This window comes from Rattus norvegicus, chromosome 7 (genome assembly GCF_021556685.1).
Source record: "Rattus norvegicus strain SHRSP/BbbUtx chromosome 7, alternate assembly SHRSP_T2T, whole genome shotgun sequence".
In the NCBI taxonomy this organism is placed as follows: Eukaryota; Metazoa; Chordata; class Mammalia; order Rodentia; family Muridae; genus Rattus; species Rattus norvegicus.
In genome coordinates this window covers 138428573-138455593 of record NC_141540.1, presented here as the reverse complement: position 1 = coordinate 138455593, position 27021 = coordinate 138428573, and the positions used below count along the sequence as shown (strand labels likewise).

Below are 27021 nucleotides of genomic sequence, written 5' to 3'. Positions count from 1 at the left end.
GTTCATCAGATAATGAACTGAACTTAAAGACTTAATTACTGCTTTTTTGGGGGGGTCTGTGGAGAGGGTATATGCCCACACGTGTGCACTTATGCATGTGTGCACTTGTGCCATGTGCCCGATAGAGGTGTCTTCCTCTGGTGCTCAGCACCTCATGTTTGGAGACAAGGTCTTTCAGTGAACTGACACACTGTAGGCTGACTGGCTCGGGAGCTCCTGCGATCTGCTTGTTTCTGTCTCCCACTGGGATTACAGGGTGTGTGGCCATGCCTGGCTTTCACCTGGGTGTTGGGGAGTCAAACTCAGGACCTTTCGCTTGCGTGGCAAGTGCTCTTATTCATCGAGCTGTGTCTCTAGTCCCCATAATCAATATTATAAAATGAATCGCTTGAAAATTAAATTGAAAAAAGAATTTCTTATTTGAAAAATTATTTAGTGCCAGGTGGTGGTGGTGCACACCTTTAACCCCAGCTCAGGAGGCAGAGGCAGGCTCTGAGTTTGGAAGCCAGCCTGGTCTACAGAGTGAGTTCCAGGACAGCCAGAGAGAAACCCTGTCTCAGAAAAACCAAAAGGAAAAAAGAAAATATTTCAAACATTGTGTTATACAGAAGTAACAGAGCAAAATGCCAAAGCTTTTTTAATTTTTTTGCCTTTCCCTACCCCTGTTCTCCTGTCTAGAATTTACCTCCTATTCGAAATGGGAATTTTAGGAAAAAGAAGAAACGTAAAACTAAAGATTCTTCCAAAAAAACCAAAGAAGAAAACACAAAAAACAGAATAAAATCTTTCGATTATGATGCCTGGGCAAAACTTGATGTGGTAAGTTTATCTAGTTATGTAACTAGATATAGTTACATAAATATCTAGATATTTATCTAGTTTATCTAACTTTTAAGTAGTTAGATAAAAATTTCTTGGAGTTAGCTACTAGTCACAGGTGACATGAAAAACAACAGTGTCCTTAGGACCTACGTTTTCTTTCCCCCTTTTTGTCATGGTGGGAAAGGGGTTCCTATTTAGTCCAGGCTAGCTTTGAGCTAGCTTACGTCTCCCTCAGGAGCTCTGCATTACAGACAGGTGTGCACTGCCATGTCAGCTGAAAGTAGCTGTCCTAACGTGTTTCTCCATCACTGTAATAAACACCAAAAGCTGTTCGAGCAGGAAAAGGCTTATCATGTCGTACAGGTTAGAGACTCCATCATCAGAGGAAGCAGAACAGGAGCGCAACCAGACCCTGGAGAGGAAACTGAAGCAGAGAGGAACACAGCCTACTGACTTGCTTCTGCACGCTTGCTCAGCCTGCTTTCTTATACAGCCCTGGAGCACGTGCCCAGGAGTGGTGCTACATAGAGGGTCCTACCCTGTGTGGTTAACGAGAACAATCGCCCACCTAACCAGCACAAGTAGGCCAGTAGAAGGCTCCACTTTCCTGGATCTGAGATAGACTCTGTACTTCCCAAGTTCTATCTCCCATAGACACATGCGGTGATTGGACAGCCTCTGCCTCAGAACTTTTCCCAAAGCTCCTAAAAAAGCCACTGGCACATTAGCCTGTGAAGGGAACCTACTGGCCAATCGCCCTACCTTATTCTGGACTCATACTTCTTAAAGTGGTGTGGTTAGAGGTGTGCATGCTGTGTGGTAGAGGTGTGTATGTTGAGGGAGAGAAGGGACAACCCCATTTAGAGCATACATGTCTTTTTGGTGTTTTGTTTTAAGAAGACTTACTTAGTTTTAAGTGTGTGAGTGAGTGTTCTCTGTGCTTGTATGTAAGTATACCCACCCTTGTGTGGAGGCCAGCAGAGGGCTCAGATCTGGGACTGGAGTTACAGGTAGTTGTGAGCTTTGGTGCTGGGTTAAACCTGGGTCAGTCCTCTGCAGGAGCAGGAAACACTCTTAATGGCTGAACCACCTCTCCAGTCACATTTATTTACCTTCTTGCTTCCCTTTTCTTTTTCTCTCTTCTTCTCTTTTCTTTTCCTCTCATTTCTTTTAGACCAGGCTGGCCTGTAACTCACAGAAGTCTGCCTGCTGCTTCCTGCCGGGTGTTGGGTTTGAAAGCATACACTACCATGCCTGGTCTTTTGTCTGTGTTTTAAAACGATTTATTTACTGTGCTGTTAAAATTCTTCCTTTGGTGGAAGATGTAAAACAAGGACCAGATGACAACCAAGGCACAATTCTGCCAGAGTTTGCTCTGGGCATTCAGGAATGTTGTGGCTTCCTTTAGAGAAGAGTTCCTTACAGGGCTGTACAATATTCCTCTCCAAGCCAGCTGTATCTGGAAAGCCTTATCCAGCAATGACGAGGATGTCCCCATAGTCACATAGATGGAGCCCCCCTCTAGTCTCTTACCTCTGAACACTCTTGTCCCTTCCCCATGTGCAGACTAGCCTGGTGGGAGGGAGCAGGACACTCAGGTAAAAGTCTTCTGTCCTACTCCATAGGGTTCATGGGGTGCACGCCATCAGCTAACGCAGCTGGCTCGATCTGTGTGCGGAGTGGAATGCAGCTGAGTGCCCAAAGTGTCGGCTGCTTGATATGGAGGATGTCACTCACAGTGTAACCTTTTAAACAGTGGTGGGTAGGGCTAGAGAGATGGCCTGGCCGTTAAGGGCACTGGCTGCTCATGCAGAGGGCATGGGCACCTGCCCGGCTCCTACCCGGCACCTACCCCACACCTACCCTGCACCTACCCGGCTCCTACCCGGCGCCTACTGGAAGCTCACAACTGTAATTCCAGTTCCAGGGGATCTGACTCCCCCTTCTCACTTCCACAGACATCTGTATATGTGTGCACATGCCTGTGCCCAGACATGTGTATGTGTGCTCCCTCCCTCCCTCCCTCCCTTCCACCCTCCTTCCCTCCCTGCCTCTCTCCTTCCCTGTCACCCTCTCCCTCTCTCTCTGTCTCACTGTCTCAGCCTCTCTCTCACACATACCACTAAAATACTTTTTTAAGGTATCGTGTCAGAGCTGGATGTGGTGGTGCACACCCGACTCTGGCACCTAACTGTAGCAGGTGATTTGGCTTCCATCCATGTCCTAATAGTTCAAGCCCCATCGAGGGTGATTGTGGACACTGCTCTGCTCATCTTGCAGGACAGTATTCTTGATGAGCTTGATAAAGAAGACAGCACCCACGATTCTGTGTCCCAGGAGTCAGAGTCGGACGAAGACGGTGTTCGTGTGGATTCCCAGAAGGCTCTTGTTCTAAAAGAAAAGGTACTTTAGGTTAGTTTTGGGTTCCTTCAGGGAGGAAGGCTGTGCATCAAATCAAGTGGATTTTAAAACTCTTAGCTTTGTTCTGGAGATCTTCACACTAAAGTTGTTAGTGGCTGGCTGTCTCCTCACTGAGAGGCAGTGCAGCCTGGAGCCTACTCTTTAGAGCCAGATTAACTACCTGGTTCTAATCTGGGACCAGTTCTTTAAGCTTTTTGTAACTCACTTTGTTAGCTGTTCAGAGGGGACAGAGTGTGGCTGACCCTCAGCGGTTGGTGTTTAGTGACTTGATTCCAAGTGCTTGGACAGCACCTGGGATCATGTGGCAGAGGAAGAAACGAAATGAGTGGGTGATAGTTGGAGGAAAGACACAGTCCAGAACCTGGTTATGCTTAACAGATGTGGGGTTCGGTGCATTGGAAGGTATGGAAAGGTGTCTTTGAAGGATTCCTAAGAACCTTGAATGAATGGCAAGGTGGTTCCAGAGGGGCCCCTGATGAGGTGCTGTTGAGGAGAGAGAGTGGACCACGCAGGGATGCAGGTAGGCATCCCCACTGTAAGCAGAGTAGTGGTCGGTAACACTGTAGTAGTTAACTACTAGTGATGCTCAGGGAATCTACGAGGCAGCCCCTGTATTGAATCCCGTCTAGGGAAGGGATCAGACCCCATCCAAGGTCATATACACTCAGACTTAAAGTGTAGGCCTTCGCCATTTTAACAGAGGAGATACTATTTTTATGTTAGCAACCTTCACAGCAAATGTTAATTATCCTAGAATTTTTGCCTCTCAGCCAGCAAAAATCTCTCTCTCTTTTTTTTTTTTTTCCTTCGGAGCTGGGGACCGAACCCAGGGCCTTGTGCTTGCTAGGCAAGCGCTCTACCACTGAGCTAAATCCCCAACCCCCAAAAATATCTCTTAATCAGAGACTCTGGGGTAAAAGGTTCTGTATCCTCATGTATCAATAATTTCCTGTCTTTCTGTCCTGCCTTAGTTTGACCCTGTGAGACTTTAATTCCCTAATCCTCAGGGTTTCTGGTGCTGAGCAGGGCATGGGGATTTCTTTCTGCAGGGACCAGAAGTGTAGCTTGTGTTTCTTAAGTGGGACCTAGAGGACCTGAGCTTGTAGCCTGGTGGGTTGTCATTTGAAGGCAGACTAGAGGAGGGATGTCATTACTTGAGACATCAAACTGTATGAAACTAAAGAAGCACGTGGAGAGTTGCTGTTCCTGAGATCAGGACTCAGAGGAGCAGGGCCCGTGGTCCTGAGAACTGTGATGTTGGTGAATCACTAAGGTGACAGGAGCATCTGGCAGTGGCAGAGGACTAGGACACACTGGCTGGCTCTCAGCAGAGCAGCGAGAGCCACAGGTTTCTGGTCCCCGTGTTTTATCATCTTTAACCGAGAGCCTGTGGACTAAACGGAACATAGTGATGGTTACGTATCAAACGGAACACAGGCAGACCTAAGAACTGCCTGAGAAGTGGGATAAACTAGAGAACGGCTTCAACTCACACTCCCTGACACATCCGACAGCGCCTTGAAGGGAGCCGGTGGGGCACGCCCAGATGTGAGGGAAGGCAGTGAGCACTGAGAGGCAGAGATGGAGAGGACCGCTCCAGTGCTGGAGTGTTGCTCTGGGTGCTACTGACGTTAGCATCCCACACTTAGGGCTAATGGGGACGGCTGTAAGGGCCCAGATGGCAGTCTATCACGTTGGCTCCTACTATTACCAATCATTGCTTTTTAGCTGTACTTCCTCCTGGGTGTTTGGCCACCCAAACAGGTGGACAAAAAAAGACAATTGTTTTTTTCTTTAAGTTATGGTCTCTTGACTCTCTTAGTGTTTCATCACTGGGGCATCTTTCGGCATACATCAAGGTTTGTTGATGACATGGCTTCCTGTAGACGCTTGAGGGCATGGTTCTTGGTGCTGACTCCTCATTGTAGAGTGCACGGTTACAGTCCGGCCCTGAAAGCTCTGTGACCTCTCTCTGAAGTCAGGTGACTTGATGGAGCTTTAGGACACTCAGCAGGTGTCCTGTTGTCCCCTGGAACTGAGCCAGCCTGGGAGCAGAATCTAAAATACTGGACATTTACCCCTGTGTGCTCAGTGGCTCTTCAAGGCTCCGCTTCCCTTTCAGGTTAGACTGTAGTGCCACCCTGTCAGGGGAAGCCGCCCTGACGCCTCAGTCTTCTGACAGAGCGCTTGCATTGTTCCCGTGTTGATTCTCTTTTCTTTCAGGGCAACAAGTACTTCAAGCAAGGGAAATATGACGAAGCCATTGAATGCTACACGAAAGGCATGGATGCCGATCCCTACAACCCTGTGTTGCCAACAAACAGAGCATCTGCCTACTTTAGACTGAAAAAGTGAGGGCCGTGCGTGTGCGAGTGGTCCTGTGCGTCTGCACTTGGGCTTCTTCCTGCTTGCTTTGCTTTTTGTTTTGTTTGTTTGCTTCGTTTGAGATAAGCTTCACTCATTCTGTAGCCCATGCTGTGGGGACTCTGTAGAGCCGAGGTCCACCTGCCTCCGCCTCCCCACTGTGGTCACAGGCAGCACCGGCCTGCCTGCCTGGAGGTCAGTTTTCAAACGGCTGTGGGAAACTGCAAAGGAGATGGAAAGCACACCTCACTTCATTTACTCTGCAAATTCTTGTAGGCTATTCCTTACGGAGTAGTTTATTTATTTCAGTGTAAGCATTTGGGGCTCAGACCTAGTGCTCAGAGTTCTCCCACGAAAGTCAGGAAGTGATGGTCTTTACCTGATTCATTAAACAGAGAGAAAAAAGCTGTTGTGGCTGAAGGCTGAGGATTACTGACGAGCAAGCGTGTTTGTAGCAAGCGTGTTTGTAGCCTGTGTTCACTCCCGGCACTAGGGAGAGCCAGAGAGAGGGAAGGAGGGAGGGAAAAAGAGAAGAGAAAACTAATTTGTTACGTTTTTAGCTGTTAATTTCTTCGTATTGTTCAGAAAACTGCATTTGCTATTTACTCTGCAGACCTTTCTATGATAAACTTGATTATATTCCAGTATTTCCTTATCTTTACATTCTGCCAGCTCTTACGTGCACATTTAATAATGGGGACATTACATGCACGTGAGCTGACCTAGTGTGGGAATTTCTAAAAGACAGACATTGAGAAGGAAGACATTCTTGCTGGTTTAGTTATTTAGAAATAGAAGTGGTATTGCTTTTTGAGTTTTCTCTTTTCTTTCTTTTTCTTTCATTTTTTTTTTTTTTGAGACAAGTTTTTATTCTGTGCTCCTAACTGTGTAGACCTGGCTGGCCTCACAGAGATCTTCCTGCCTCTGTCTCCTGCTTGCCGGATTAAAGGTGTTCATGTACCATCATGCCTGGCTTAGCCTATGTACTCTTTAAGCTATTAGTGAAGTTGGACATCTCTTTATATATGCAGTCATGTTTTAAATTTTTTCCCTGTAAAATGCTGTTTTATAATCCCCATTTCCTATCAACTGTATATTGATTTTTAAAAGTTCATTATTCTAGAAACGTAACTCTTTGACATTTGTTTATTTATGTGTTTTGGTTTTTTGAGACAGAGTTTCTCTGTGAAGTTCTGGTTTTCCTAGAACTAGCTCTTTAGACCAGGCTGGCCTCGAACTTAGAGATCTATCTGCATCTGCTTCCCAAGTGCTGCGCCATGAGCAGCTAAACATTTGCTTATAACAACTGTCTTCTGACAGTTTTGTAGCTTGTCTCTTCTTTTCTTATAGACTCTTGAAATCCCACAAAACAGAAATTGCCTGACGTGGTGGCACACACCTTTAATCCCAGCACTCAGGAGGCAGAGGTAGGCAGATCTCTGTGAGTTTGGGGATTCAAGGAAGCCTGGTTTACATGTTGAATTCCAGGTTAGGCCACCTAGGGTTATATAATGAGACCCTGTCTCATAAGAAAGAAAGAAAGAAAGAAAGAAAGAAAGGAAGGAAGGAAGGAAGGAAGGAAAAAAGAAAGAAAGAAAGAAAGAAAGGAAGGAAAGGAAGAAAGAAAGGAAGAATCACTGTTTCTATAGACTGAGTGTGCTGAGAAGTAGCATATTATAGTGAATATATATATAGTATCCTGTACAGTAGTGAATATGCATAGTATCCTGTACAGTTGTGAATACACAGAGTATCCTGTACAGTTGTGAATACATAGAGTATCCTATACGGTAGTGAGTATACATAGTATCCTCTACGGTAGTGAATATATAGAGTATCCTCTATGGTAGTGAATATACAGAGTATCCTACACAGTAGTGAATATGCAAAGTATCCTATACAGTAGTGAATATAGTAATTAGTAGCATAGTATATAGTAGCATGTACAGTAGTGAATATGCAAAGTCCTGGATTTTGTTTCCTGCACTGGGATAGGGTGAAGGAAGAGATTATTTTTAAGTTTAATTAAATAAAAGAAGATGAAAATTTTGTATAATTGGGAAGTAAATCGCCCCTTTAATTTTTTTGAATTGCAGATTTGCTGTTGCTGAGTCTGACTGTAATTTGGCAATTGCCTTAAGCAGGAGTTATACCAAGGCTTATGCCAGACGAGGTGCTGCTCGATTTGCTCTGCAGAAGTTAGAGGACGCTAGAAAAGGTATTGCTCTTCTCAGGCCACCCTGAGGTATCTCTTCAGTGACCTAGCTCACAGTACACAGAGAGTTCTGTCGGTGTAGTGCTCCTTTTAGTTTTGGGCAATTTTAATTTTTTTGTTGTACAATTTAGAAAAATACAGGTATGTGTGGAAGCGTGCATATGACAGTGAACACCTTGAGGGAGTCAGTTCTCTCCTTCTTCGGGGTAGAAGAGGCCCAGGGATCAAACTCAAGTTGTGAGGCTTGGCAGTCGGTACCTGGACCTGCTACACCCACCAGCCCTTTTTTTTTTGGAAATGTAAAAGAGACCTTATTTTGGGAAAGAATGTATTGTTTGCCACTGGTCAGACTTTATTTCAGAGTTTTACTTCATTGAACATTGCCACAGCAGGTGACTCGTGTCTTCTGACCTCTCAGTTCTCAGCTGCAAATAAAGGTGAAGTCATCTTGGTGGCTGTTTGAGTCAGGAGACAAGCACAGCATGTTTATTTATAAGTAAATTCCGCCTTGTTATCCCATAACAAGACTTGTGTAATAATTACAAAATATGACTAACACTTAACGTTGAGTGGATGTCGCTCTGTGCTTCATGGTGGCATAACCACCCGGAGCTGGTGGAGCATGGTTTGTGAAAGGACCTCCTTAGTTAGGGTTTTATCTGCCCTGGGAGCATCGAAAGTGTTTAGGAGCTCAGTAGCGGACATTAGTTCACTTTACCGTGGGATAGTTGGTATCACAGGTAGCTACTGACTGGTTTTGTACAGGCTGTAAAACTGTCCTCCTTTTCAAAAACACTCTCTCTTCTGTTTCACTTAGACTATGAAAAAGTGTTAGAACTGGAACCAGATAACTTCGAAGCAACGAATGAACTCAGGAAAATTGATCAGGTAAATTATAACCACTTAAGTACATTAGGTTTGACTTTTATATCACGAAGGTGAAAGTTGTTGCTTAGATTTTGTACACACGTTAGATTTTTAAAAGAGATTTATTTATTTATTTATTTATTTATTTAAGATTTATGTATATTAGTGCACTGTAGCTGTCTTCAGACACCAGATGAAGGCATCAGATCCCATTACAGATGGTTGTGAGCCACCATGTGGTTGCTGGGAATTGAACTCAGGACCTCTGGAAGAGCAGTCAGTGCTCTTAACCGCTGAGCCATCTCTCCAGCCCCCAAAAGAGTTTATTTTTAAGTGTATGAGTATTTTGCCTGTGTGAACCTGGTGCTTGTGGTAGTCAAAATCATTGGATTTTCTGAGACCAGAGCTACAGACATCGAGGGCTGCCGTGTAAGTGCTGGGAAGTGAACTTGGGTCCTGGAAGAACAGCCAGTGCTCTAAACCACTGTGCTCCCTGCCTCCAAATAGACTTCTTTTTTAGGATTTCACCATTCATAGCCCAGGCTAGCTTCAAACTTGAAGCAGTCATCCTGCCTCAGTCACCCAGGTATTGGAATTAGACAGAAGTGTTATGGTTTTACCTCATGGACGGTAAGGCAGAGGGGATGCAGCGATACTGACCCTGATGGGACGCGTGTTTGCACATCGGCTGACTGACCCACTTAGGAAAAGTGGTGCTTTAAATTTTTATTTTCTTTGAATTCTATTTACAGCTCCATCAAGACATTTTATTATACGTAAATTTTATTGCTATATAAAATAAAAATAAAACAGTGGTTTTAAGAAAAAAGTTGGCCGAGATTTCCAAAACTATTGCTTGTTTTTCCTCCAAGGACTGTTTTTAAATTTTTTCCCTTCTTTTAAAAATATTTTTTTAGTTGGAGATAATTTTAAGATTTATTTTATTTTCTATTATGTGCGTGTGTGTTCATTAAAGTGCACTAGATCCTTTGGAACTGGAGTTACACATAGGTGGTTGTGGACCACTGATGTGGGTACTGAGAACTGAATCTGGGTCTTCTGTAAGCAGAGTGACTCTAACCACTGAACGCCTCCAGCCCAGCTTTGGGTTACTCCCCTGACTCTGTGCTCCTTATCTCTGTGATCAGTGCCTACATATTATGTCACTCTGTGCTGTGTCAGCTGCCGTTAGTAAAAGTACTAATCTCCCAACAGTAGGAGAACAGCTCACACAGTGGTTTCCAGATCACCCCAGTAACCCCAGCACTTGGGAGGGGGCAGCAGAGCCCGAGTTTGAGGCCAGCCCGAGAGCAGTGTCAAAAGGAAAACAGTAGTCGTCATCAACTGAGACTCAAGTTGATGGGGACCTCGAAGTCTCCTGTCCCTCCGCCTTTGCTTAACGCTGTAGCTGTAGTCATCTTGTGAAAGAATGTCCTTGCGAAGATGTCCTGCCATCTTGGCACGTGAAAGAAGTGCCCGTGATTGGGGATCTCTGATTTACAATATCATTTACTGCACACGAGTTGTATTAAAATCTCATCTTCCTAACAGTTTCCCAGTGTGCGCTGATGGTTTAGGTCCTGTAATAACGGAACAGTAAATCTGGGAAATTGAGTGATGTGATCTCCGTTATTTTATGTTTGAAAACCACCTAGGACAGTGACTGGACTATGTAGACATTTGGCACATATTTGTAGATTCAGTAAATACAACTATATTTGCTGGATACTGCTTGTTTTAACTGAAACGGAGAGCATTACATTTGTCTTAGGTATAGACATATGCATTGTTTTTACTTTAGCAAGTAGAAAGAATGAGTTAGAATACAAAGTATTCCAATTATTTGAGTGTAGCAAACATTTTAGTGTATTTAAGTAGTTTGCATTTCCAGTCTAATGTAGATGCATCTTGCATTACTTGTTTTATTTTAGCTGAGTGCTGTGTCTCCTAGGCTTTAACATCGAAGGAAAATTCCCATCCCAAAGACATTGCTGCCGTGATTAAACCAGCTGAAGGAGAGAGAAAAGCAAATGAAGATCAGCGGGGCAGGCAGAAGGCCATTGCAGAGAAAGACCTGGTAATCCATCCATCCGATCCGAAGGGGTCCAATCCGAAGGGGTCTGATCTGAAGGGGTTCTGATCTGAAGGGGTCTGATCTGAAGGGGTTCTGATCCGAAGGGGTCTGATCCAATGGGGTTCTGATCTGCGCATCTGTCCAGCTGATGCTGACTCCTGCTTTCTTGTATTTTGGTTAAATTTCTATCTCTAACTTCAAAAACATTATTTTAGTAGGAAGTGGAAATGAAGTATACTAAAACCTCTGGTGGCTACTTATTCAACGTTTGAGTTACTGTTGCCTTAATATATGAGAGTAGTCACATGTAAAGTAATTGTGAGAGTGGTTAGGTTTGGGGGATAAACTATATGTAGGTAATCACACATCTAATGTAGGACACATTACAGTTCATCTGTATTTTCAATTGAGAAGATTTAACGAATGTTTTTGGGAGGAAGTGATCTAATTATACTTTATAGTCAGGCATGGCGGCACATGCATTTAATCTTATCACTGGAGGCAGAAGCAGGTCGGATCTCTGAGACTGGATCTGAAACAGGTCTACAGAGTGAGTTCCAGGCCAGCCAGGGCTACACAAAGAAACCCTGTCTCAAAAAAATAAATAAATAAATAAAATAAAAAATAAAGTTCAAGGATACACATTTACTTTGTATTTCATAAAGTGCACATTTGTTTGCATGTGTGCATATGTACCGCATACGTGCCTGATGCCCTCAGAAGACAGAAAGGACTATAGCTCCTATAACTGGAGGTATAGGGGGTCGTGAGCCGTGCAGCCAAACCAGGGCCTCTGCAAAGCACCAAGTGTTAGTAACTGCTGAGCCGTCTCGCTAGTCCCTAATTTAATGAACTTACAGACTTCTGTGGGTCCACAGAGGATTCCTAAGGTGTACTTAGGAAATCATTGGTTGTGATTTATTTGATTGATTATAAACAGAAGCCCTCTTTCAATATAGTTTAACTTATATTGGAGCTGGGAGATGGCACACCAGCTAAGAGCACAGGACCTGGGTTCGATTCCCAGTACCCACAATGAAATGACTCACAACCATCCGTAATTCCAGTTCCAGGGGATCTGACACCTTTTTCTGGCCTCCTTGGGTATCAGGCACACACATGATACGTAGACAAGCATGCAGCAAAACACCCGTACACATAAAATAAAGGTAAATCTCAACATTTAAAACACCCCATGTTGATTCAGGTATACTCTTGTCATTCAGTGGTGGGCTGTGTAATCTAGTACTGTTCTACACAAACTGACCTTGGAGCTGGGTAAGTTAGTGCACGTCTGCAATTGCAGCTCTTGGGAGGTAGGGGGTGGAGAACCAAAATGCAGGGCCATCTTCAGCCACCTGGTGAGTTTGAGGTGCTCTAGTTAATGAGACTTGTCTCAGATGGAGATGGCCTAGTTAATGAGAAACCACCCAGGGTGGGGGGATGGGAGGGTGGGGAATCGCATTTGTAATTCTGTTTGTACAGCTTCCCCCTCTCTCCTCTATTTCCTGCTTCTTCCTTACTCTGTCTTCTTCCCCTCCTCTTATCTCCCTCCTCTCCCCTCCCCCCTCTCCCCTCCTTTCCCCTCCTCTTATCTCCCTCCTCTCCCCTCCTCTCCCCTCCTCTGCTCTTCTCTCCTCTCCCCCCCTTCTCTCCCTTCTCTCCCCTCTTCTTGCTTCTGAGTGCTAGACTCAAAGCCAGGGCCTTGCATGTGATAGCAAGCTCTCTGTCTTTAAGCCAGCCACACCCCAGCAAGATCTCCAAGTATTTTTGATTAGTTTCTAATGTAAGTGAAGATTTAGTGTAATGTTTGGGCCTTCACTGTTTAATTAGTAGGTTACTGATGAAGTTTAGAGTAATAGTAGTGTTTTTGTGCTGAAAAGAGAATACTGTCATTTAAGAAAATCCATGGGGTTGGGGATTTAGCTCAGTGGTAGAGCGCTTGCCTAGCAAGCGGAAGGCCCTGGGTTCGGTCCCCAGCTCCAAAAAAAAGAAACAAAAAAATCCATGCTAATATATTTGAGAAGTCTCATAAACTAGATATTATCTTTGTATTTCTAAGTGTGTGTGTGTGTGTGTGTGTGTGTGTGTGTGTGTGTGTGTACATGTATGTGAAGCTGGATAGAATTGTGTGAGGGCAGAGATCATTGTTCTGTTACTCTGTGTCGTGTTATTGCTTCTGAGCCATGATCTCTTCTGAACTTGGAGGTTAATGGGCTAGACCTGCTGGGTAGGCAGGCGTGAGCCCCCCTGGGTCGGTCACCAGAATCCAGGTCCTCGTGATTGCTCAGGAGCATGCCCTGCACTGGGCTGTCCCTGTCTCGCTCCTTAGCAGTGAGAATGTGTAGAACTTAATATCAGAGTTTTCTCTTGGGTCTGAAGTGGGGTAGCGTTCAGCATGTTTTGATATTCACACTTCTCTCCAAAATCACAGGGCAATGGATTTTTCAAAGAGGGGAAGTACGAGCAAGCAATCGAATGCTACACCCGTGGGATAGCAGCGGACAGCACCAATGCCCTGCTCCCCGCTAACAGAGCCATGGCCTACCTCAAGGTTCAGAAGTAAGTTCTGCCTGTATTTCACTTTCAGGATGAAATTCACTTAGCTTGCAACTTTAAATAATTAATTAACAAAGTTAACTTTAGTTGATTTGGTATTTTGTCATCTGTCTTCTTTGTTCGGATCTTCCCCCTCCTTCTAGTCTCCTCTGTTTTGTAGCGATGCTAGGTTAGAATTCAGGACCTCTCATGTGCTAGAGAAGTGCTTCAGCGCTCAGTGCTGAGCCAAGCCGGCAGGGGGTTTATTCCCAAGCAAACCGTAATGTAATTTCATTACAGTTAATGAGAGTGAAACGCAGAGAGAAGGAGTGTGTGTGTGTGTGTGTGTGTGTGTGTGTGTGTGTGTGTGTTTGTGTGTGTGTGTGTGTGTGTACGTGTGTACATGTGATACCGTGTGTTTATCATGTGAGTGTTATCTTTACATTTTTAACAGAATTGTACAGTGTAAGTATATTGTATGTTATTTTAAATTTTTTGTATTACATTTATGTGTGTGGGTGGTATGTGTGGAAGTCAGGACAGGTTGCAGAAATTGGTTCTCTCTTCCTCCCACATTGGTTTGGGGGTCAAACCTACGTCATCATGTTTGTGGGCAAGGACCTTTACTTACTGAGCTACCTTACTCTTGAGGTAAGATCACGTGTAGACAAGCAGTAGGTGGAATACTGCCATGATACTGACATAATAATGAGTGTTACGGAGGTGTGCGTGATAAAATGAATAATGATATGTGTGTTTTATTGGTGACAGAGTTATAGGTTCCGCTATAATTGACAGAAAGCCAAATTTCACTTATTGAAACTAAGGACGCAATCTATTTCAAGTTTCGCACTCCTCAGAAGACTTCATGTCAGGAAGGTGACTAAGGAGGAAAATGTTGGTTGCATATTTAACCTTATTTAAGGGATAGACACAGCTTAAGCATTGTCTTTTATTGATTAGCCAAGAATGGTTTCTCATCTTTTGAGAGCTTAAGAAAACCTGGATCTTGCTGTTAAACAGTCCTGTGTTAGTTCAGTCATTTTAACACCCCAAATGGTTTGACTAAATATAAGAATAATGCTTTGTGGGGGTGAGGCTGCCTCTGAGTACGTCGTGTTAGTTTTGTTGTCTGTGTTCATAAGAACCTGGTAACGTGTGTCGAGTCAGCAGAGCTTAAGTTAAAGGATAGACTGATGTTATTTGTACTCTGTGTTCATTTCTCTGGTATGTGCTCTGGGGACTCACAGAACGACACTTAGGAAGTAGCAGTGAAATAATTTTATGTTCGGAAGTCACCACAACAAGAGGAACTGTGTTAAAGTTGCAGGGGCCACTGAGTTAGAGGCTCATGTCCTGACATGGGTGTTCAGAATTAAAGACAAGGATGGGAGTAAAAAAGTCTGCAGTTTATGTGACAAGGCGACAGAGAAGACCAAAGCCCCTCTGTGTGGGGCTTCGTGATCCTCAAAAGTGCAGGGTCTGTGCAAGCATCTTAAAACGAGAGGTCGGTGCAGTGATGCACAGAATCATAGCGCAGAGCTTGGACAAGGACATTTTCAGTGTGCTGCAAAGCAAAGTAAGAAATCAGAGTTGTGTGTAGTGGTTCCAAGCTTGGCAGGAGGATCAGAAGTTCAAGGTCATTCTAAGGTCACCCTAGGTCGTCTGATCTGAGGCTGTGAGCCACCTCTCCTCACTCCCTAGTCTGGTTCTCTTTCCTTCCTTTCCAGATGGTCTGAAGATCTGGTGGGAATGAGAAAATTGGAATGATCTTTCTCCTTAAAGACAGAGTTTTGGGAATTGTTAATTGAAGTCATATGTTGCTGGGCAGAGGAGGGAGGGTAGCAAGTTCTAAGCCAGCCTGGCCCACATAGTAAGACTGTAGTCTCAAACAAAACAACAGAGGACAAGTTGTGACAACTTGGTTCTTTCCTTCTACCTTGTGGGTCCCAGCAATGGATTCAGGTTGTTAGGCTTGGCAACAAGCACTTTTATCCACTGGACCATCTCTCCAGCCCTCATTCTATTTTCTATGAGCTACATGTTGTCCAGTTGGTAATTTTATTGTGTTCAATAGATATGAAGAAGCTGAAAGAGACTGCACACAGGCTATCTTACTAGATGGTTCATATTCAAAAGCTTTTGCCAGAAGAGGAACTGCAAGGACATTTTTGGGAAAGATCAATGAGGCCAAGCAAGGTAAGACTAGAAAATCTGACACACTCACCTGATGACCCCACAGAATAGCTGACATGCTCACCCTATCAGACTCCTGAGGTGTAGAAGCAAAGAGTTTTGTAGTTTTCCACAGTGATTTTTGCAAAGCACTTTGGGGATGAAGGTGAGTCTGAAAACTGAACCTCGAATAGTGTGCAAGATTATTTATAACATACTGTGGTTAATCACCAAGTGAAAGGAAGGAAAGTTTGAAGAGGGGAAACAAGAACTAGTCAAGAAGAGAGGGTATCAGCAGCTGGGCATCGAGGTTAACGTGAGGGCTACATTGATTCCTTTCTTACTCTTTTGTTTTGGTTTGGTTTTTGGAACAGAGTTTCTTATATAGCCCTGGAATTTAATGTGTGGACCAGGCTGACCTTGAGCCTTCCTGAGTGCTGGGATTAAAGGCAGCTCCAGCACACACGCCTGGCCTTTCTCATTCCCGATGTGTGCGTTTGTTTGTTTTCCCTCCTGCCCTGTGCCCTGTGCCCTGTGCCCTGTGCTGCAGGTCCCTGTGCTGCAGGTCCCTGTGCCCTGTGCCCTGTGCTGCAGTCTTCGTCAGTCTTCAGAGAACTGACCTGGTCTTACCCATGTTTCCCTCATTGCGTTTGTTCCCTGTTCTTTCGGTTTCACTTGCTGTTCTCTCTCTCTCTCTCTGTTTCCTTTGAAATCTATGCTGGGAAGAAAAAGATGAGAGCCTATTCTAGCTAGTTTTATCTGATTGGCATAAGCCAGTCATCTGGAGGAGGAAGCTCCAACTGAGAAACGCCCCTAACCACTTGTTCTGTAGGCAAGCCTGTGGGACATTTTCCTGATGGCTAATTGCTAGGTGAGAAACTGGCCACTGTGAGCAGTGCCACCCCTGCTGGCCTGGAGGTCCTGGGTGCTCTGTGCAAGCCAAATGCTGTGGGGAGCAAACCACTAAGCAGCACCCTGTGGCCCCTGCACCACTGCCTGCCTCCAGGCTCTGCCCTGATTTCCTCAGTGATGGGTTATGGCCTGAGGGCTGTGAGCTCAAATGAGCCCCGTCTTCCCTAAGCTGCATCTGGTCATGGGATTTAGCACAGCAGTAGAGACTTGAAGACAGAGTCCTGGGATTAAACCCAGGCCCTGTGCCATTTTTCTTCCAACTTCCTGTGTTGGTAGTCACAGAGTAGAGGTCAGGCTTTTCCTTTCCTGATAATTACATTTAAATCGGGCAGTTAATCCAGCCAGGCATAGTGGCAGCCCATTGTTTTTTGTTTTATCAAGTTATGGTAAGATTGCACAGCACTAATTTGATATTTTTACCATTTGATGTGTATATTTTCAGTGTTGTGCAACCGTTTGTCCTTATTCTAAACAGTGTATCAGGTGCTAACTGTCCGTTCCTCTTCCTCCTCCCTTATAGCCCCTGGCAGCCGCTGTTTTCTGTTAACCTGATTACTGTCCTACTGGTTAGCCAGGGGATGTGAACTCCTCAGCCCCCGAGTGCTGGGGTTTTAGGCGTGTGCTACCGCATTGGGCTAAACTTGGTCCTGTCAGACCTGCCGATTGGTAGGCTCATGGCGGTATTGCTGCTCTGCTCCATTTACCTTAGAATGTTATCAAGCTTTCTGTGTGCTGAGACGTCATCACAGCTTCTTCTTAAAGTTTTTTTAAATTTTCTTTTTTACATTTTATTTTATTGAACATGTGCATTTACATGCATGGATGTCATAGGCACACACGTGTAAGTCAGGCCAACTTGCAGAGAGCTCATTCCTTCCTTCACCAGCTTCAGTGTGGGGGCAGGGGATGCTGGTTAGCCCTGGCTGGCCTAGCATTTGCTATGTAGACCAGGCTAGGTTTCAGCTCACACGAGTCCTGCCAGTGCCTCCCAAGTCCTAGGACCACAGGCGTGCGTGCATGTGACCACACCTGGTTTCATCACCTTAAACACTGAGTAACATTCCGGGGTGTGGCGTTCTCTGAGGGGAGTTATTCCCTCATTCATTAAGTGTGAGTGTGGTTATGTGCAGTGCTCCTTCGGTCTCTCTGTGTCATCTGCAAATCCAGGGTGGAGCATGAGGTCTGAGAAAGTCCATGGGAACAGCTTGACAAACCCTGTCCTTACCGCCACTCCCCTCAGGGTCCCGAGTAAAGCTCACTGAGAAAGGAGATGTCTGAGCCCCAGCATTGGGCGGCAGAGACAGGATGGTTAGGGTCTGCGCTGTCTTTGCACAGCTGGTGCAGGGACATCTGGGCTGCACCAGCACCTGTTGCAAAAGCCAAAATAAGTAAACAAAATAAAGGGATTGTTAACTAAAGATGTCATGTTTTGAATGCCATAAAAGTAATTTTGCTATTTTTTAAAATTCTCGTTAGATTTCGAAACTGTTTTACTTCTGGAACCTGGAAATAAACAGGCAGTGACCGAGCTTTCCAGAATTAAAAAGGTAGGGTTTTCTTGAACAAAACACCATCGCATTACCTGACACATGAATTTCTGGGTTAATATAACTAACTCAAGTATTTTGATAATTTTTTTTCAATTTTGTTTTCAAGGAATTAATTGAGAAAGGACGCTGGGATGATGTCTTTCTTGACTCCACACAGAGGCACAATGTGGTAAAGCCTGTAGACAGTCCTCATTGGGGGTCACCTGTGAGTAAAGCGCTTCCACTTCCTCACCGCTTAGTGTCACTGTCGTGTTAATAGAATTGGAAGCAAACTTTTCATGAGAAAGCTTAAAACTCCTGATGTACCTATTTAATGTTCTTTAATAAGTCCCTCATAGGATTTATTGACAATATTAGAGAGAATTATTTCTAGAGTAACGTATGTTTCACTTACACAGTTTAGCAGATCGATCTCACGTAATGGAATTTGAGTCAGTTAGACATTTTGTTATCGGCTCAACGTTGTCCTCAGTCTCTGTTTGATATTGGACATTGGTGATGCTTTCTGACAGGTTTTATTTTATTGATCTTCCATTTCTGCTTTCTCGTTGGTTCCTTTTTGGTCAGTTTCCTGGGCAATCTTTGCTTAAGTGACTGATGACTTCATCTACTTTGGTCTGTGCCTGAGCTTACAGCCTTGTTTATTTGGGTTCCCTTTATGGTCCTTGATCCTTTTAGGGTGGAGCTAAGGATTTTTCTGGCATTTCAGGCATCTCATCATCTTCGTTCTCCTTATGGAGAGGGCGTGGGCCTGCTGGGTACAGGGCATAGTGGCACGCTCCCGTGTGTCTGTGTGACATTGGGATTTTAGTTTTCTCCAGCTGCTGGCAGCAGGAGAAGATGTGTGGCATTATGTGTCGGGTTAGGAAGGCCACTAGGGCATTGGTTGGGGGAAATGTACTTTATAGCATTTTTGTTTGAAAGTTAAGAGTGTCAGCATTTAAATAGTGAATGGGGGAGATGAGAAAGCAGAAAGGAAGGGTAAAGGATGAGAAGGGAGTGTTGGGGGTATGGAAACAAAATCAGTTAAAGATTAGAGTAGAGCCTGTTAGATGGCCTACTGGGTAAAGGTGCCTGTCACCAAGCTGACACCCTGAGTTCAGTCTCTGGGGTCTACGCAGTGGGAGGTGAGAACCAACTTGTAAGTTGTCTTCTGACCTCCACATGATCCCTCCCAAAAATATATAATAAGAGATTAAAGTAATACACACAGAAATGGACAGTTGGCCAGGGAGAGGGCTCGGCAGCAAAAGCAGCAGCCGTGCAGGCTTGTGAGTTCAATCCCTGGAGCCCACACAGAGCAGGATTCGGTGATGCATGTGTGTGCCCCCAGCGCTCTGACAGAACACGTGTGGAGAACACGGCATAGCCGGTGTGGAGAACATGGCATAGCAGCAGCAGGACAGACTGCCTGTTTGGAGCTTACCTGTTAAGAACTGTGATGGTTCGTGTGTGCTCAGGCAGGGAGTGGCACTATTAGGTGTGGCCTTGCTGGAGTAGGTGTGTCACTGTGGGCGTGGGCTTTAAGACCCCCATCCTAGCTGCCTGGAAGTCAGTCTTCCACTAGCAGCCTTCAGATGACGATGTACACCTCTCAGCTCCTCCTGCACCATGCCTGCCTGGATGCTGCCCTGCTCCCATGTTGATGACAATGGACTGAACCTCTGAACCTGTAAGCCAACCACGGTGAAATGTTGTCCTTATAAGAGTTGCCTTGGCCGTGGTGTCTGTTCACAGCAGTGAACCCTAACTAAGACAATAGGGAATATTATTTATTAAACTGGAGAACCTACCAACTTTATGAATGTGATTTGGCAAGTCTGCGGTCTGGACTGGATTTACCCAGCTGCTGTGCTCCTGGAGAGTGTGCTGAGTTTCAGTCGGACTTGGGCAGTGCCTCCCCCTCCCCCTTCCCTTGCTGTGCTTCCCTCAGCCCACAGAGCGCCTGCTGTCGGGAGGGCCTGTCTGTCTGTCAGCAGGGTCCTGTCTGTCCTTGCTCCCCCCAGCCTGTGGACTGCCTGGCAGCCTGTTTGTATGTCCTTCCTGTAACGTACTGTGCACTTGATTCCCACTTTTAGGTGCCGGATAGGCAGAGAGCTTTTCTTTGTTTGTGTTCTCAGACATGGTATATTCCTAAGTCTGTCTGGCTGACAACTTGCATTTACTTTCAGCTGGAGTATCAGCCGTGAGCAGTCTGTACATTTGTGACCTTACCATGGGAAAACTTTTCATATGTTCATTTAAAGAATCAATTTTAATTGTTTTAGAAAGCACTCAAGAAGGTTTTTATTGAAGAAACTGGCAATTTGATAGAGTCTGTCGATGCACCAGAGAGCTCTGCCACCGTCCCCGAGAGTGACCGAGCAGCAGTGGCTGTGGACACTGGACGCAAGAAGGATTTCAGCCAGGGCGACTCTGTGTCCTCAGGGGAGACACCAAGAGCTAAAGTGTTGAAAATAGAAGCAGTCGGCGACTCGTCAGCCCCACAGTGAGTAGTTCCTGCCCTGCCCTGTCCTGTCTCTGTGATGGAGGCAACTTCACAGGCAGTTGTATGACTCCTGAGCTGCATGTTTGAGCAGCTCACTAACTGCACGGTGCGGTGACCGTCCCCATCTGCACTGAGACTACGCCTGAGGAACAGCCTTCTTCCTTCACCAAGGGGACTTCACAGGCGGTGTAGAGATGGGCAGTGCTTTCGTTCCTGGTCAGGATGACTTTCTCACTTTCTTTTCTAGAACTGTAGTGTAATCTGTTTCACTGTTGAGAGAGAGAGAGAGAGAGAGAGAAAACATATTTGATAGAAGGAAGCACCATAAGAAATGAAGAATTTGAGTGTTACCATTAGTATATCCATCAATACTGAAGACTGTTGAACACTCTTTAAATATAGTTTAGAACTGAGAGCCAAGAACAAAGAAGAAAGGAGGGAGGAGGGGCCTTAGCCAGGGATGCGGGGACAGGGCTGGGACAGGGCTGTGGTGGAGCAGGTGTAATGAGTGTCTATGGAAAGCCTTCAGTGAAACATTCCCAGTTGTAGTCTAACTCAGAGTTATTATCAGTTATTATTAACAACAACAATAGTAATAATAACATACAGTCCACACGACTTCCTTACTGATGACTGTGGAGAAGGTGCAGACCTACCGGGTGTGTTTGGGCCTCTGGTTAGTCTTTTATTGCCACTCAATAAATACACAAAGTGTGTGTTTTAAACATTGGACTATAGTAGAGGTTTATTTAAGGCATTGTATGAATTATTCAGAAATGCCAAATAAAATGAAGTATTTATTTCTTCTTGAAATATCTTGAAGCTGTGATAACTCAGATTTCTGAAAGGCTGAGTTATATAGAGATGATCTTCTCAAAGAGTGGGCCAGCTCACCACCCAGCAGTCAACTGCGGCCAGTGCATAGCCAGACACACACACACACACACCTCACACGCATATACCACACGCAAACACACACCACACACACACAACATACCACACATACATACACCACACACACACACACACACCATACCATACATATACACACACATACACCACACCATACACACATACACACACACACCACACATACACACACATACACCATACCCCCCCACACACATACACACCACACCACACATATACACACACACCATACCACACATACACACACCACACCATACCACACACATGCACACATGTACACATACATATGCACACACATACATACACACATGTTGAAAGAATTGAAAGGGCATACACACATTCTTGTCATAAACGCGTGCTGTGCACACACACATGTGGAAAGAACTAGAACTGTTGGCATGCAGACAGCAAACAGTGCTGAAGTCTGATGTTAGAGCTCCCATTGCTCTTGGTTTTGGCTGCTCATTCTGTTGCTGCTTGGCTAATGCTCTGAAATACTGCAGGGCGCAGGTGGACGTGAAGCAGGGCGTGCGTCAGTCAGTGAGTGAGAAAACCTCTGTGAGGGTAGCGCAGACGCCGGGTCAGTTGGCCGCTGTAGTTCTGCCTCCAGTTCCTGCCAACTCCTTCCAGCTGGAGTCTGATTTCAGACAGTTGAGAAGTTCCCCCGAGATGCTGTATCAGTATGTGAAGGTGAGCTGGGGGGCGGGAGGGGGACCCCACAGTGCTCCGGACGTAGGTCAGAGAGCAGCCTCGGTGGTTTCAGCAGTGCCACGCCTCCCTTTTGTGTAGCACAAGTCAGAAAATGCCTTCCCTGCTGGGTGTGCATTGTCCTGGACAGTGAGCTGTGTGTGAAATTCAGGGCCTAAAATGACTTAGTCTAATTTCATATTCCATAGCTTTAGCTTTAATATTTAATCTTCCACCGGGGGCAGGGAACGGGAGTCCTTGGGTCGTCTGTGACCCAGGCAGTGCGAGCAGTGCGTGGGCATTTGCTTCCTGCAAGTGACCTTTTGTAGCCAGGTCGTTGCGTGGAGCAGTGATAGAGCAGCTTAGTCTCTTCAAGTGCAGTGGCATCACCTATACCTCTGTTGCTGAGTCACGTCAAGTGGCCCCCAAGCTGCTTTTCTCTATTCCTAGTTGAGTTTGGGAGCTCCCTCACGAGGGTCCATCTCTTCTGGTCGTGGGATTTTCTATTATAATTACCTGTTATTTTAATTGTATGTGTTTGTATGTGTGAGTGTTTGCATGTTTACGTATGTGTGTATGCATGAATGTGTTGGACCCCCTGGAGCTGGAGACATAGGGTTGCTGTTAAGGGGGTGCTGGGAATTGAACCCGGATCCTTTGCATAAGCCAGAAGTGCTCCAGCTGTAGGCACCGACTGCTCCAGGGGAGAGCCATGACTATCTTAGGTCCCTATGGGTTCCCTCCTTTCAGAGTTGTGTCTAAGGAAACCTCACTATCTCATTAAATATTAGTGTTCATTAGTTAGTCATGTTTTTACTTGAGCAATTATTATATAACGTGTAATGTGAATGTTGTCAAATTCAACTTTCTCCTTTTACCCCAGAAAATTGAACCATCTTTGTATCCGAAGTTGTTTCAGAAAAACCTAGATCCAGATGTATTCAATCAAATCATTAAAATTTTACACGACTTTTACGTTGAGTAAGTTGAATTTTTAGTTGTATTCTCACATTGTAATGTTTTGTCCAACAACTTTAATCTTAATATTTTGTGCGTGGCAACGTGAACTTCCTAGTAAGGTTCGCTGTTATAGAAACACTGATGTGGAGGAAGTCTAACGGGGAAAGACTTCTTAGAGGAAGTGTATGGCGGCCTCTGCGGGAGAGCAGCGGGATTGGGCGCCTGGCTCCTGTGGAAGACACTGTGATGTCATCTGCAGACTGGGCTGGGCTGGGCTCGTCCCTTTATGCTATTATAACAGTGCTACCTTGGGGAAATGAAGACTTTGTGGTTACTACAGAAAGCCGCTGCCTGTACCTGATCACTTGGTTTATATTTGGACTGTTTCAGGAGGGAAAAGCCAGCTCTCATCTTTGAAGTCTTAGAAAGGCTTTCTCAGCTAAGAAGGTTCGACATGGCGGTGATGTTTATGTCAGGAACTGAGAGAGAGCGTAAGTTCTGAGAGAGCAGGCTTTCCTAGCTCCTCATCCTCCTGTGCTGATCTGTTTTACCACGCACAAGATACAGAGTCAAACACAAATCATGTACAACTCAGTTAAACAGTCTGTGCAGTTGGAGTCCATGCAGTTAGAATGTGTTGTAGTTCTCGGCAGTGTTTCACGTGTAGGCACCATCTCCATCCTCCAACCCAGGAGGCAGCCAAGGCCTGGGGGTGAAGGTGAGGCCACACGCGTGCAGTGGGGTGTAGTCAGTGGCACAAAGGTTTGATTTTTCCACTGTGGAGTAAGCAAAGGGTCCTGCCGCAGAGCAGCATGTATGTGAGCCTCTGAGAGGCTGTCCTTGAGTCTCTTAGCAGAATTCTAAAGTGCAGAAGTCAGTTAGACAGGGGGTGGGTGGGGCACAGGAGCTCCCAGGGGTCAGCACGAGCTGCAGGCGCTGCATGGCCGCAGCAGCAGTGCTGAGAGCGTTACCAGTGCAGTGTACCCAGGTTTTTGGTCTGGGGTCAGAAGTGCAGATGATGGCCCTGAGATCTTCCCTTCCTTATGCTACAGTCTGGCATAAAAATCACACTCTGCAAAAAATGCAGTTACTCAGAGTTGTCTTAGTTAGGGTCTTACTGCTGTGAAGAGACACCATGACCAAGGCAAGTCTTATAAAGGACAGCATTTAATTGGGGCTGACTTACAGGTTCAGAGGGTCAGTCCATTATCATCAAGGTGGGAACATGGCAGCATCCAGGCAGGCATGGTGCAGGAGGAGCTGAGGGTCTACATCTTGATCCAAAGGCACTCAGGAGAAGACTGGCTCCATGTGGTTAGGATGAGGGTCTCATTGCCCACCCCGCAGTGACACACTTCGTCCAGCAAGGCCACACCTCCTGATAGTACCACTTCCTGGGCCAAGCACATGCAAACCACTCCAGAGGTCTAATTCTGTTTTAGGTAAAAGATAAGTCATTTAGTTATAACTATGCCAATTATTATTTTACAAGATTTCTTTAGTTTTTTAAAGTATTTTAAATATGTGTGTGCATCGTGGTGTGCTGTGAGCCACCTTTTAGGCATTGGGAACCAAGTCCGTCCTTTGCAAGAGCGGCAAGCACTTTAACCTGTGAGCATCTCTCCAGGCCTTGTCTTTGTTTTTTGAGACATGGTCTTACTGTGTAGCTGGCCTAGAACTTACTAACTCACAGGAGTCCTTCTGAGTGCCAAGTGCTAAGATGCCAGGCATGTGCCAACATGAGTGGCTAAAAAAATGCCAATTTCTTTACTTTTAAAAATTAGCAAAAGCTGGGCTTGGTAACTCAGGCTAGGCATGGTAGCACAGGCTTTTAATCCCAGCACTCAGGAGGCCAAGGCAGATCTCTCTGAATTCAAGAGCAGCCTGGTCTACAGAGCAAGTTCCAGAACAGCCAGGGCCACACAGACAAAGCCTATCTTGAAAAAATTAGCAAAAACTTAAGTATGACTTTCTAAAGCTGCTCCTACACCAGGCACCCTGAGCTCCTCTTGTCCTCGTTGTAGCCGTGACACAGAAGGCTCAGTCAGTCCCCTTGTTGGATGCTCTCAGCTGGATGTGGTGGTACGTGCGTGCACTGTGGTCTTGGCCCTCGAGCCTGAGCAGCATTTTGAGTTCGAGGCCAGCCTAGACTATAACAGGCAAGCCCCTTAAAAAACAAAACAAAACAGAATAAAGAGCAGCAAGAGAAGCATCCTTACATCAGGAAGAAATCGAGGGTTAGGGATTAAAATGTGGTCAGAGCTGGAGACATGGCTTAGTATACACACACACACACACACACACACACACACACACACACACACACACACACTTGCATCAGGCTGCTGAGCCATCTTGCAAACTCCACCCCCTGAGGCCCTTACTTCTTCCCTCTTGAATACCTGCTCCCGGGTCTTCACTCCTTCAGCTGCCGCTCATGGCCAACAACTCTCTTGGAGTGCCTGCCTGCCTCCCATGGCCCCTCTGTCTCTCACCCTGCTTCGGTTTTCTTTCTAAAAAATAGCTGTGGCACTTTTGTGAGTATATATTTCTTCCTTTTTCTTAGAAGGAATGAAAGCTCTTGGGAGCAGGAAGCCTGCTTCTGCACTGGGTGCACGGCGAGTGTCCTTTCTCTCTGGGTGTGCTTGGAGGACATGAGCTAGTTCTTCACATCACCCTGGAGCAGGAGCATGGCTGGTCTCTCCTGTCTGCCGAGCGGACATGGGGAGCATGCGGATCATTGTGATGACCTGTCACAGGTCATTGTGGTGACCTGTCATATTGCCACTGATTTCGACGGCTCATTCCAGTTCGGGGTTGACAATCAGAGCCGTGACAGATCCCCAAGTGTTACTGAGATGTTAGAGTGTCACTGAGGATGAGGAGAAAGTCACACTGGAAGCAAGATGGTCTGGACCGCATTACTTCTCAGATTACTCTTTAAATATACAGACCAGCTGGACATGGTGGCACAGCCTTTAATCCCAGCACTCCAGAGGCAGAAACAGGCAGGCAGATCTGGGTTTGAGGCCAGCCTGGTCTACAGAGCAAGTTCCAGGCCAGCCAGGGCTACACAGAGAAGCCCTGTCTCAACAAACAAGCAAACATCCGTAGGTACACAAACAAGAATTCATGAGAAATGTGGTTTCTGGTAAAAGATGGTAAAAAGTTTATCTGACTGGTCAGGTTAGTGTCTTAAATTTCTGTTTTGCACAGTGTTGTAAAATGAGAGTGACATTCAGTCTTTTTTTCCCTTTTTAGTCACAAAAGTATTATTCAATCACTTAGAAAAATCAGAATTGAAGGAGGATTCTGTTGAAGAACTCAAGAAAAGATACGGCGGTGGCTGACCTCCATGATTGGACATTGTTACCTCTTCTGTGTATGTTACTTTTCTTACTGAAATCAAGTGTTTGGCCCTTTAGACAGTGAAACCTTACCTGAGAGGACTTTCCTCTCTGGACGGCAGTTGACTCACTGTAAATGTTCTGTGGCCTAACTCGTGAGAAATGCTTCAAAAATAAACTAAGTTTCCATGAGATAAATTCATAAGGGTCAGTATTTCATTTTATAAATAATTTTAAATGTTACAGTCGTATGTTCCTGTCTCATAACTTTTATATTTTCATGAATTTTTATAATCACAACACACAGCTACTTCATTTCCACATTAATAAAGTGAGAGAGGGTATTGGTGAGACAACAGAGCTGTCTCTCTCCCTTCCTATGCATCTAAACTAAACCATTTTCATCAACAATGGGGCTACGACAGGGTCCTCAGCTCCTGCTGGGACTGTCTTGTGATGCTCCAGCTGTCTAGACTTGGCAGTTATAGTCCAATGTCACCATGGAGTCAGACCTGGTGCAGCTTCGATGAGTGTTGGTGGTGAGTCCTGTAGCAAGCGTGTTATAGGTTACATGCTATAACCCTTGGCTATTTGCCAAGCCCTTTCTCTGTGTGAGGTTTTGGGTCATTGCTGATTCTGCAATAACCCAAGTTTAAAGATTCTGGGGGAGC

At 45.4% G+C, this 27021-nt stretch overlaps 1 protein-coding gene across 26 annotated transcripts in view; it reads left to right on the top strand.

The window, feature by feature from the left end:
• Window positions 1–26549, top strand: part of Rpap3 (RNA polymerase II associated protein 3) — a 29086-nt gene extending 2537 nt beyond the window's left edge. For 8 of the 26 annotated variants that reach the window (XM_087556728.1, XM_087556724.1, XM_087556731.1 and 5 more), the window contains 15 exons: window positions 679–819; window positions 3103–3225; window positions 5467–5594; window positions 7704–7825; window positions 8640–8710; window positions 10641–10766; window positions 13198–13325; window positions 15379–15500; window positions 17865–17935; window positions 18045–18143; window positions 20206–20426; window positions 21860–22046; window positions 22927–23024; window positions 23394–23494; window positions 26265–26548. In XM_087556728.1, coding sequence (XP_087412854.1) covers window positions 679–819; window positions 3103–3225; window positions 5467–5594; window positions 7704–7825; window positions 8640–8710; window positions 10641–10766; window positions 13198–13325; window positions 15379–15500; window positions 17865–17935; window positions 18045–18143; window positions 20206–20426; window positions 21860–22046; window positions 22927–23024; window positions 23394–23494; window positions 26265–26353 — 1827 coding nt within the window. In that variant the 3' untranslated portion in view covers window positions 26354–26548. 26 annotated transcript variants of the gene reach the window in all.
• The last annotated feature ends 472 nt before the right edge of the window (window positions 26550–27021 follow it).